Source organism: Protopterus annectens, chromosome 6.part0 (genome assembly GCF_019279795.1).
Source record: "Protopterus annectens isolate FY-2018-M chromosome 6.part0, PAN1.0, whole genome shotgun sequence".
NCBI lineage: Eukaryota > Metazoa > Chordata > Ceratodontiformes > Protopteridae > Protopterus > Protopterus annectens.
This window is the reverse complement of record NC_056737.1, coordinates 1145096235-1145108471: the sequence shown is the minus strand read 5'-3', so window position 1 is coordinate 1145108471 and position 12237 is coordinate 1145096235. Positions and strand designations below refer to the sequence as shown.

General features: G+C 39.2%; 1 protein-coding gene across 1 annotated transcript in view; it reads left to right on the top strand.

The window, feature by feature from the left end:
- The window catches only part of CCHR6.PART0H7orf57 (chromosome chr6.part0 C7orf57 homolog), a 1417733-nt gene extending 1408691 nt beyond the window's left edge, over window positions 1-9042 (top strand). The window contains exon 8 of the mRNA XM_044074768.1: window positions 205-9042. Coding sequence (XP_043930703.1) covers window positions 205-262 — 58 coding nt within the window. The 3' untranslated portion in view covers window positions 263-9042. The remainder of the gene's footprint in view (window positions 1-204) is intronic.
- The last annotated feature ends 3195 nt before the right edge of the window (window positions 9043-12237 follow it).

Genomic DNA, 12237 nt, shown 5'->3' with positions numbered 1-12237 from the left:
ATTGTGTTTTTCACATTAAAAACAGGAACAACTGAGTTGCTGTATTTATATGCTTGCTTTTATCGTAAACTGAAAACTAAAAGCAAAACATTTATATTTAACTATACATGAGTATTGTTCTCATTCTTTTGATTATTTCTACATGCATCTTAAACAGTGACATTTTCATGCACAATTATTCCACTTTTTTCTGTCTTTCTCTAGATACAAGAATATTTCATCAACTGTAGAAAACATGCAGTCAAAGATCGCCCTCTTTTGAATTTCTGCAGTTGTAGAAAAGTGGAGGATAACCTGTGAAAATGCAACTTACTTGACCACTGCAGTTCAGCTCTGATCCATCCACTCCAATGCTGCTGGGCTTCCTACTGCAAATTAGTAACATTGTTTAAAATACGAGAGGATGGCATTTTGTTGCAGTTATTTAATTTAAAGGTAGTGCTTAGAACATGCATATGTTACTCAAGAACTCGGTGCATTGACCCATACAGTCCATTGTGACAGAGAACTTTCATTTTATTCTGCAGGAGTTAAGCCTTAGGATGATTACATAAGGAAAAGATTTTCCAAACTGTCTGCAGTCCTGTTCCATGTCTGAAGCTGCACGTGTAGTACAGTATTACATTTGTTGTATAGCTTGATTGATCCACTGAGCAGTGAGAGTTGCAGGTAGTTTCAAGCAAATTATATTTCTTTAACTCATTCTACACTATTGGTCTTACATTTTGCAGCACATTGATAGGCTTACTAGATGCATGTGGCAGGATAATGCTGATCTGCCTGAGAATCATATTTGTTTAGTGATGCCTGGTCAGTTGGAAAATTAAGAATTTGTAGTAGTTAACCATGAAAAAGAAGTTCTTACATAACTTATATATCTTTAAGAATTCCTTATCTACCTATATTTAACAGTTATGATATTCATCATTACACCACTGCTGCAGTAGCCTATGCTATATGTGCAAGGGAGAAAACCAGCTGTCTGAGCACCAAGTCATTCCGAGCTTTCCTGATGCAGAAGAGTGATCATCTTGCAGCATTTTTGAGGATTGATGGTTGGCTGGCATATCTGTTTTGCACGGTAGACAAGTTCTGTTCAGGAAAAAACTAAAGTTTTTTTTTTCTGAGAAAAAAATGTACTTCTGTGAAATAGCTGTTTAGTTATTGCTAAGTTTTGCTAGTTCTGGGATTGCCACTTAACATTCCTGCCAGTTGAACTAATGTTTTAATTTACTGGTTTAAGCGTAAACTTTTAATTTTAACAAGTATGCTTTACTTTTCATTAATAATAATTTTATAAATTATTTTTAGTTTTTAGTGCCGGAGCATATTTGTATTGTGTTTGCCACTGTGTAAGTTTTGAGAAGACTATTTTTGGCACTTTTCTTTTACAGTCTATTGCTGACATTATTTACTGCATTTCAAACTTCTTTCTTGGCTTAGCCATGGAACAGCTTACCTATTCCTCTGTTCTTAATTCCACTGGACTTTGCCAGTTCAGCAGGCTGCTTTCTTGCCTCAGCTGCAGATGGGTGACCCTGCTGCGGCAGGCCATTTCAGGATTCTCAGACCACTTATCTTTTTCCCTGGTTTCCTCTGATGTAGTCCCTTCAGCCACCATGGACTGGGGAGTACACGTGTTCTGCAGCTGTTGGAGTGCCCTCTATGGGCATGGGAGCAGGGAATGTTTTTCTAATTATACAGAATAAATATGCCAGTTTCCTAGGTTGATGTACCTGACATAAGATGCTCTTCTTCTATGGATATCCCTTGTAAAAAGAGGTAGAAAGTTAAATGTTTATCTTCCTCTGTCTCTGCTACCCTAGGTAGGGATGATTTATTGTGTTTAGCTCAGGGCTTAGTTCAGGTTTTTAACCCTTGACGTAGTTCTACTTGTAAGAGAAAAAAAAATGCTGTTTCTGAAGATTCCCAGTGTGAAGACTAGGAATGGAATTGGAGGGAGCAAATTACATTTTTCTCCTCTGGCAACAGAACCTGTTTATGAGGTGAGTTTTTCTTCTGATATTCCCTATGAAGTATTTTCTTTTTCTGAAACCATCCCTAGAATGAGTACAAAAAAGACAATCCAGTTTCTTTGAAAAAATATGATTTATTACAACTAGAATTTCCTCAGCCTATTGCTGTTTCTCCTAGTTTATCAGCTTTGGAGAATGTTTGTATTACAGCTAGCAACATGCTTGGCAGACTGTCTGCAGCCACTAAGATGGCAGATAGACTGTATTAGGTACCTCAGTCTTACAAATATTTATTTTGCAATCCCGGATCTGAACCTGCAATGGCTTCCTTGTCAAATTCTTCTGCAGCTAAACATTTAGTGAATGCTAATCCCTGTCCAGTATCACTCTCTCTAACAAGGATGGGAAAGTGACAGATTTGGGAATTGGATGCATTCTGCTGCTGCTATTTCCAGAATTCATAATTGTCAAACTCACATCAAAATCTTTGCTTGCTGCTTTTGAGAATATGAAAAACATAACTGCCACCTTTCCTTCATCTCTGGGTAAATCTCTTAATGCTCATATTACTTTTTTGTCTCAACTAATCAAACATTCTTTGAAATGTTCTTATGGTTTATCTGGTGCCTGTTCCAGTGCCTTTCTTCTCCAAGTTTGTTAAAGGTTTTATCCCTAATTCAGGATCTTTTTATAAAAAAAGCAAAATAATCAGTCTGAGCAGTCGTTCAAAAAGCAATGGGTTTGAGGCTCTAAAAAGGAGCCCCCCCGAAACAAGAACAGTCCAACAAATTGGAATAACTATCTACAAAATGTATTTGCTCATCCACCCCCACTCTGGCACACCCTTTAATTCCTTCCCAAAATCTGCTTCTCCATTTCTCTCTTTGGCAACAGTTAATCCCAGACAAACTGGTTCTCAGAGTTATCCATCAGTGTGCATATGGCAGTTGGAGTCAATACATTCTTTTCAGGGGATTCTTCCTCATCCACCAGATCAAACTTTATTTCTGCCTGTTACTCATTATCTCCTGTCTCAAGGAGTAATAGAACTTGACACCCATTTCAGAGGGAAAGGGTTTTATTCAAGAATGTTTCTGGTACCAAAGAAAGAAGCTTCATGGAGACCAGTCCTAGACCTTTCCTTTCTCAACCAGTTTGTGAAAGTGTCAAACCTCAAGATGCTATCCATTCACACCCGGCTACCTGTCCTCCTCTTTTTCAGTTTTCTGGTAACTCTATTGTTAAAAGGATGCTTATCATCAAATTCCAATTTAAGTGTTTAAGTGTTTCTGTATCTGAATTATACTTTCAGTTGTCCACATTTCCCTTGGGGTTATCCACTGCTCCTGGGGTGTTCACAAAGTGTCTAGCTCTAGTGATAGCCTATTGCAGGCTGCAAGGTACTCCTACTCTTCCTTATTTAGATGACTTCCTTATTTTTGCGGAGTCATTTTCAAAGTGTCAGAAATCTCTCACATGGGTAAGAGATTTTCTTTGCAGATTGTGTATCCACGAGGAAATTTTAAAATTTTGCCTAATTCCATTCCATAAAATAATATTCCTGTGATATCTCTTGGATGCATCCATTCAAAGAGCTTTTCTCCCTCATCAAAAATTTGATCTCTATCTAGATCTTTTCCTGAGATTTTCCATTCAGTCAAGGTCTTTGGCAAGGAAATTCCCCAGGATTTTAGCATTCATGACATCTGTGATGCTCCTGATTCCCCTAGCCAGACACTACATGAGAGAGATCCAGTGGTACCTAAAATCTGTGTAGTCCGAACATCAGTAATCCTTGACTTTTCAAATTACAATTTTGGGAGTTTTTAAAAGGGAACAGCTTTGGTGGAGAGGCCAGTTCTATCTGAAACCAGGTATCCCATTCTTCCTTCTAGTCACAACAAATAACTGGAAAAGTTCAGCTCTCGGGCTCCTTGCAAGCAGGCCTGGAAAACAGATGCATTCTCATATCCTTGAATGGGAGTGTTCCTGTATGCATTTCCATTGCTGTCCAGGGTCATTGTGAAGATTCAGGACTGCTCTTCAAAGATCATTGTGGTTGACTCCCTTTTTGCCCAGGTAGAAGTGGTTCCATCTGTGTTTTGGTCTGTAGGAGATTACTAGGCTAACAGCAAAAGAGCTCTTGCAGGCTTAGCCATTATTACCCAAATTTTACCCAATGTTTGATTCCTAAGGGCTAGAGGATGGCTTAGGTTTGTGCCTGTGCCTTTGAGACCAAGGGCAGGTGCCACAACCTTTCTCCCAGACTGGACCTTCTCACATAAGACAGGGGTTGTTTGATACATCCCAGCTTGAAGCAACTTCATCTGAGTGTCTGGATAATAGAATTTTAATAGCTTCTAGGCCCTTTTCTGACTAGATGCATCAGGTGTTCTAGCCCTCACAAATAACTGCTCCCATCTCCTCCCGACCTCTCACCCCCAGCTCAGAATGACAAATACTTTTCCCTACAATCAGCCCCAACAAAAAATATAAAAAAACCTTAATAAACTCAAACTTACAACCCTTGCAGCGGATAAAAACTACCTGCTGAATTCCTCAGAATTGCAGCCGAAGCCATTACATATCCAATCTCTGTACTAATCAACTGGTCCATTTCTGAACATCATATCCCTGTTGTCTGGAAAATATCTCCAATAAAAGGATAGAACTCTACAGCACTATCAAACTACCACCCTTTTGCCATTTTATCACCTTTATCAAAAATCTGTGAAAGATGCATACATTCATAAATTCTAAACTATCTCTTAGATAAGCTTCTGGCTAATATCAAGCATGGTTTTCGCCCTAATCGCAGCATGACCACAGCCCTTAGAAGCTTTACTGTTCTGTTCTTTTTTTGGCTTTTCCTGGTTAGGGGTCGCCACAGCGGAACTCCAGTCTGCTAATGATTGGCAGTAGATTTTTACGATGCCAAGGTGTCAGCTCGACACCAACCTTCAATGAAGGCACGCCCATTCTACGCATGTCTTTCAAATGCCACTCGACCACGGGGAGGACATGTAGACTCCACACAGAAGGCGCTCCAGCTGAGAATCAAACGGGAGAACCTGTTGCTGTGAGGCAACAACGCTACCGCTGCACCACCACGGCTTCACCCTTATCAGTTTTACTAATACCATTAATCTGCACTGAAATGAAGGCAACATTATTTCTTCTGTCCTTCTGGATCTAAGGCTTTTGATACTGTCTCACATAATAAACTCTTAACTGCACTTTCAGAACTTAATCTAAGCTTCTCCACACTTGCATGATTCCAGGACTGTTTATCAGGTGGCAGTCAGGCAGTAAAGTGGCAGTACCCTATTCTCCTTCTGCCTGTGGTCCGCGTCTCACCATATTTACCAACAACCTTCACACTGCCACCTTACATTCTAACTTAGTTCACTACATGGATGATTCAAGCCTAATCTGTTCTGCCCCATCACTCCAGCAACTTCAAAAAAATAACATTAGAATCCTTTACTGTAGTGGAATTCTGGCTATCCAATGCACAGCTCTTACTTAACCCAAAAAAAAACTAAGCTGATGATGTTTCATCCCACAAAAGCCATATATCCCACCCCCATTCATAATTACTTCAAGTAACAATACCTACATTACACCAGTCACCCAAACCAAACTTCTAGGTGTTATAGATAAAAACATGAAGTTCAACTTGCACATTGCCCAAGTAATAAAAAAGTACACCAAAAAACTCGGGAGGCCTATACAGGTGTAAAAATACATTACCAGTAGTGCTAAGATCACTATTGCAAGAACTCACCTAGTCTCCACCTTAATCTATACATCCCCCATTTTCGCTAACCTTAACAATTCAGACTTAATCATACTAAATACCTGTTATAACAAAATAGCAAAATTCGCAACAGATTCAGCTTATCGGACTCATCACTGCCAAGCCCTTAAACTACTGTTTTGGTTAGAACTACCCAGTCTGGTCACCCTTAACCAACTTACAGCGGCCCATCAGATACTTTACCAGCCTGAAAAAAACAGCAGCCCTACAAAACCACTACTCAAACGATTACTAAGGTCCAGTAAACAAATCACTAATTAGCATAACCAGAAGTAAGAACAATGCTGGTGAATCCCTGTATTTCAGCAACATTGCAAAAACCTGGACCACTATGCCTCTTAACATAAGGTCCACAGCCAACAAAATCACCTTTAAAAACCTTCTCAAAGACCATTTAGGTAATTCATGGATTTGTACATGTCCTGACCCAGGTTAAGGAGTCTAATACCATATTCCACTGTACATGTGTGTCACCCTGTCACTGCAACTGTTAATTCAAGTTTTTCATGTAAGAGCCTAGCCTAGTCTTATCGACATCTAAACGTATTCTAGTACACTTGTGTCAACAATGTTTTTAATGTTCAAACAAAGCAAGGCAAGCTGACTGCAAAGTTGTACCACACCACCAATGAAACGTAATAGAAAAAAGCAAGGCACAACACCACAGCACTCCGTTTTCAAATAAACACTTCTAGTAGATAAAAAAACTTGCTTTAATAACAATACTGGTAAGTGCTTTCATTATACTGGATCGCTTCAGACCATGCAAACAAACAAGAAAAACATATGAATTTAAAAAGCCATCAATTAAGCATCAACCATTAAGTGCATTGAATGCAAAGAATTAAAGACATATAGCAATGTTATAGAAATTATCTAGCAAGCTTCCTGTCCTTCAAAACAGGCTTTAAAGGGACTGTTTCATTTAAACCAGCTCCTTTATGTGCAGATAACTGTAAGATCCACCTAAGTTCTTTACCTTCAGTTATATGCTATGTGGCTTTAATTCTTTGCATTCAATGTACTTAATGTAGCTTTTTTATTGGTTGATGCTTAATTGATGGCTTTTTAAATTCATAGGTTTTTCCTGTTTGTGTGGTCTGAAGAAGCAGTCCAGTATCGTGAAAGCACTTACCAGTATTGTTACTAAAGCAAGTCATTTTATCTACTACGACTGCAATGTTTTTATTGTGATAAGCACGCTGCCTTCTCTGTTTTTTCCTTCCAGGAAATGGTACTCCTGTTATGTGCTTATGACCATTTCTTTTGTATTAAGTTGAGATGTTAATTTTCATTTGAATTGCATTATGTTTAGCTCCTGTCCTGAGCTGCTTACAGCATGCATGTCAGTGGTTTTGTACCCTCATAAATTGTATCTCAATGGTTTTCTACCACCTAAAGTTGAGCTTCTTTTTCCATAATATTGTTACTTCTGTCTTGCTTTTATATACTATTATTAGTCATGCTGGAGCTTTTCTCCCCGGGCCTCTGTTGAAAAAGGGCAGCCTGTCCAGTCGGACTCTCCTGATAAACAAATGCAAAATAAAATAAATAAATAAAATAAGTATTAAAGGAGGCAAAGAAACCTGCTACTAAGAAATTGTATATTAGGAGATGGAAAATATTTTGTAGTTGGTGCCACACTAAGACCCAAGACCCGTTGAGACTGATATTTCTCTGGTTCTACAATGTTTGTGAGAGTTATTATCCTCTGGCCTTTTTTATTTCTCTGTCAAGGTTAATCTTTTCACCATGTCATCATCTCTGCCCATGGATCCCTATCATTCACGGCACTCTCATGTCAAGCTGTTTTTGAAGGGGGTTTTGCATACTCAACCACCTTGAAAGCATATGGGTCCTCCTTGGGATTTTAAATTTGTTTTGGAAAAATTAACATTTGCTCTGTTTAAACTAACTCATCCAGCTGGTTTGAGTTTCTTAATATGGAAAGCAGTGTTTCTTGTTTCTGTGATATCTAAAAGAAGAGTGTCTGAGTAAAAAGCTGTAATGGTAGTTTAACCTCATTTCCTTTTCCACAAAGATAGTTTCTTTGAGAACGAATCATTTGTTTAGGCCTAAAGTAGTATCCAACTTTACTTTGAGCCAAGTTATTCATCTCCCTGTCTTCTTTCTAGAATCTAAAAAATGTGGGAAAAAGGATTCTTCATACTCAGGATGTCTACAGACAGCAAATAGGTTATCTTGACAAAAACAAAACCTTCAGAAATTATGGACAGTTCTTCTTTTCTTACAAAGGTAAATAAAAAGGACAACCACTAGCAAAGCAGACAGTTTCTAAATAGTTGCCCATGCAGTTTTCTTCTGGTATTCCCACCGTAATAAGTCAATTCCAGACAGGCTTGGCACATTGTTAGGGCCTTCAGTTTTTCAATGGCTTTTTGGAAGGGTGTGGACTCTAGAAGTATTCTAGAGGAGCAATTTGGTCCTGCATGCACACTTTCACAAAGCACTAAAAAGTTATCTCCTTTTCCAGGTCTAGAACATGCTTTGCTAGAACTATTTTCTAGTGATTACTGGATAATCATCCTTCCTCCTGCTAAACTTTCTTTTTGGTATTCTACCAATATAGCTTAGGATACTGCAGTAGTGATGTAATGATAAACATAGTACACTTGTAAGTAAACTTACCACAACAGTAGATGTTTGAATAGATCATTGCTGCAGTAGCCGCTCCCTCCATCTGCCCCCCTTATTTTTTCTATGATTTTGTTTGCCAGGGTGAGGATATTGATCTTTATTTACCTAGCATTGAGTTGTTAAAGCCATGTAGCCTCCCTTCTTCAGTTGGCATGAAATTTATGAATTGCTGATTTTCTCCATTGTCTGCTAGAGCCATCAGTGGTCTGGGTGCATGGAAGGCACCCTAAAGCTTTGAAAGCTGCCTGACCATTGTATCCTTTGCAGGATGTAACCCATATCTTAGGCTACTGCAGTAGTGATTTATTCAAACATCTGCTGTTATGGCAAGTTTATTTATGTGACTGTACTTTGATTCTCCTGGAATGAAGCACACCAGAGTGCTTGGGTATTTGACAGTAAGTTTTGAAGAAATTCAGAGGATGTGGCTTCATGTCAGTGCTCTTGCATTCTAAGGTAAGATTAATATTTCTGCCTGAAGACAGCAGATAACTTTGAAATATTCACTTCAGTGTCTGTTAGGCTTATTGATTATTGTTAAAAAAACTGTTATTGAGCAGTCATTAAAGAAATGTATTAGCACATCTATGTCTGCATTTTTGTATTAGTTTACTTATGCATTCATTTTTGATAATTTGGTGGCATACCTCTCAGCCTCTTAATGCAAGAATTCTGGATAAAGCCAAAAATAATGGGGACAAAGGCACAAAATTAGGTATAGTTTTTAAATATTACTTTTGTAAACTTATTAAAGTTTCTAGAATAACAGATTTTGTATTAGCATACATTTTTTCTGAAGGATATGAAGTCTAAAAATCAAATGTCTGTCAGTATTTAATGTCTACAATCCTCAAGAATTTGACTGCCAGTAAATGACAGATTTTATGAGGAAAAAATCAAAAATGTATGATAAAAATCTGGACATTCTAGGAAATTCTGGACAGTTGAGAGACGTAGCAAGTGGACTGATTCAGTGGATACTTTTTCCAGGGAATTGTTATGGCTAGGCTTGTATAGGCCCTAGGGCTGATAGCCTAGTACCAACCTATGAACCTATGATCTGTGATAGATAAGTATAGTGAACAGACAGTGAGCATGTTTACAGAAATAATGACAGGTAGACTGCAATACTATAATGTCTATACAGCAAAATTTGCATGTGACAGAATATATTACAGAAGCATAGCAGAAGGTGCACACGGTCTCCTTCTCTTGGGTAAGATATAGGGTCTAATTTCAAATGCTTTCACTGTAGGGCTGCTAGGACTGGCATCTCCAGTGCTAGAATACTTCAGCAGCTGAAACTTGTCAGGGGGCCTGTGCCCCAGTTATGACCCAAAGTCCACCTTTGCCTGATTCAGCTGAAATTGTCAGGTTCCCATGATGGGATTACACAGATTCATTACACCTACTTTCACTGAATCAAGTTTTTTGGACCTCATACATCAAATTTTAGTTACAGTGACTGTCACTTTTGTCTTTGTCATTTATACAGAATGTGTGTTTGATTTCTTTGGCCCATAACTGTATAGTTTACTTTGGAGGTTTGGTGTGTGGGAGCCAGGACTGGGACTGTTTTCTGTGATCTGTTAATTTCACTTGCAGTTCACTTGTACTGTTTTCTGCAGCACAATTCTACAGACATGGAGCAGGAACAATTTTTCAGTTGTAACAGAGGAATGAAGGTCTGTAGAGGTTTGTCCCCACCCCCCAAAAGAAATATTGTCAGTAATAAGTGAGGGTTTTCTATTGATTGTATCAATGTGTTTAATTGCTAATGAATTCAGCGGCATGTCCTCTGACATGAACTCCCTCATGGCATACAAAGCATTGTTCAGTTTGTGAAGGGTTTTGAGGCTACTTGCGGAAGTCACAAGAAGTCCTAGAAAAATAACTGATGTCAGAGAAACAGGAAATAATTAGAAGCCCGGTTCTGTTAAGAAACCCAGAAGCCCATTCTTTCTCAGCCTGTTTTATCTTGAATTGCACATTGGAGGAGATGTACTAGAGACCCCCATTTAATTCTGTTTATTTAATTAGATAATATCACTAGGCACCAGCACCTGTTTTCAAAGGTGACTTGTGTGTACTTTGTTAGGTGACTTGCTCAGAGTCATAAAGTAGATAAATGGAAACAACCAAGGGGAACTAAAGTCAGGACTACAGGATGGAGCTTCTTACCAGTACATAGCAGTTTAGTCCAGATGGTCAAGGCTATCAGTCAGCTGCTATAGGATTCACTCTGACCCAAACTATGAGAATCCAGCCCAAACTGTCATCAGCTGCTTCTCAGTATACCCCAGTGTCTGTGTGGTGGTGCAGGCAGAAATGCCTTCCCAGAACCAGGTATTGTTTTAGCCTGCATGCTGCTACTTCATCCGTTATACAGCAACTGCTCAGCTTGTGACAGGCAAACCGGTGCCAGTCAGTGGTTTGAACTAACCTTCTCACCTTCTCTCGTGAGATGGGCTATTATATCTCATGTACTCTTACTGACAGTGATGAGCTAATATCGGCCATCAGACATGTGCCCTCCTTTGCAGCTTCTATCAGACTCTCTCCAGTTCATATGACAGTCCCATCAATGTTAAGTGGTGTTTTTGTGCATTTCTCTCACAGCATGAGCTTCTGGTGCTACAGATACTATCCCAGATTTTCAAATGTCCTGACATCAACCCAACAGATGTTGGCACTTATGTTGTTGGGTCACCAGATGCTGGCTTTACTGACAGTAGTCCAGCAAATGTCAGAATTGCTGACAGCAGTGGCATAGGCATCAGTTAATGCAGTTTTTTTCTTTACTGTTTTTGTAGGCATTTTCACAGCAGGTGTCTGTACTCCAGCTATTAATTTTCATATTACAGGTGCCAGCTTCATACCAGCTGCCATTTGCACAATTCTATCATTACTTTATTGACAGGTCTCTAGAGTCTTCAGCCATGCCAATATACTGTCTGAAGATGGCCTATGACTTTGTTTTTGGTGCTTCAGCCCCCATTGCAGGCCCAAAATTTAGGCTGGTCCTAGGTAGCTCCTCAGATTGTACTCTGTCCCCAACCAGGTTTCAATAAAAGACTGGCTCTTCATTTGAAAAGTATTAGCCCAAGAAACAAAGTAAATGTATGGCTAAAATGCAGCATTTGGTCTCTTCATAGCAAGTGTGTGAGAATGTTTCTCCTGACTTTGATGAAGAGAGTAGTTTCCTCCTCATTCAGATTACCCAGATTTGGGCAGTTCCTTTGGAACATGCAGTAGAGTGTGGCTGGCTCAAAGTCTTGGTAACCTTCCCCAGGTGAGCCTTCAACAGGAATGGTGGGCTGTGGAGCAGATATTCTGAGTAGTCTGCCTAGTAGTGAACATTTTAAGGAACTGCATAATCTAAACCAGAATCCACGTTTGTCAGTCTTATATTCCATCATCACACAGACTGGTAAATTTGATTAGAAACCACCAAGCTTGATGAGACAGCTTCACCTGCAGTTCTCGGAAGGAGCCCACTCCTCATGCATAAGTAAGCCATCTTCCATGTAGAATTAAAGACTGTGGATGTACTTATGAAGTAAGTTTATATGTTTTCCATCTTGACTCTAAACTGCTTGATCCATATAACATATTCCCATGTAGGATCTTCTACACAGGGCTGTGGATACAATTGACAAGTTCCTTTATCACAACAAAGTTCATTTGAAGGTCCAGGTGGTAACCACAGATGTGAGAGTGTTCAATCTCGCCTTTGTTCTTACACATGGGTTCGGAGCCGATCCTCGGCTCCGTGCCGGCCGA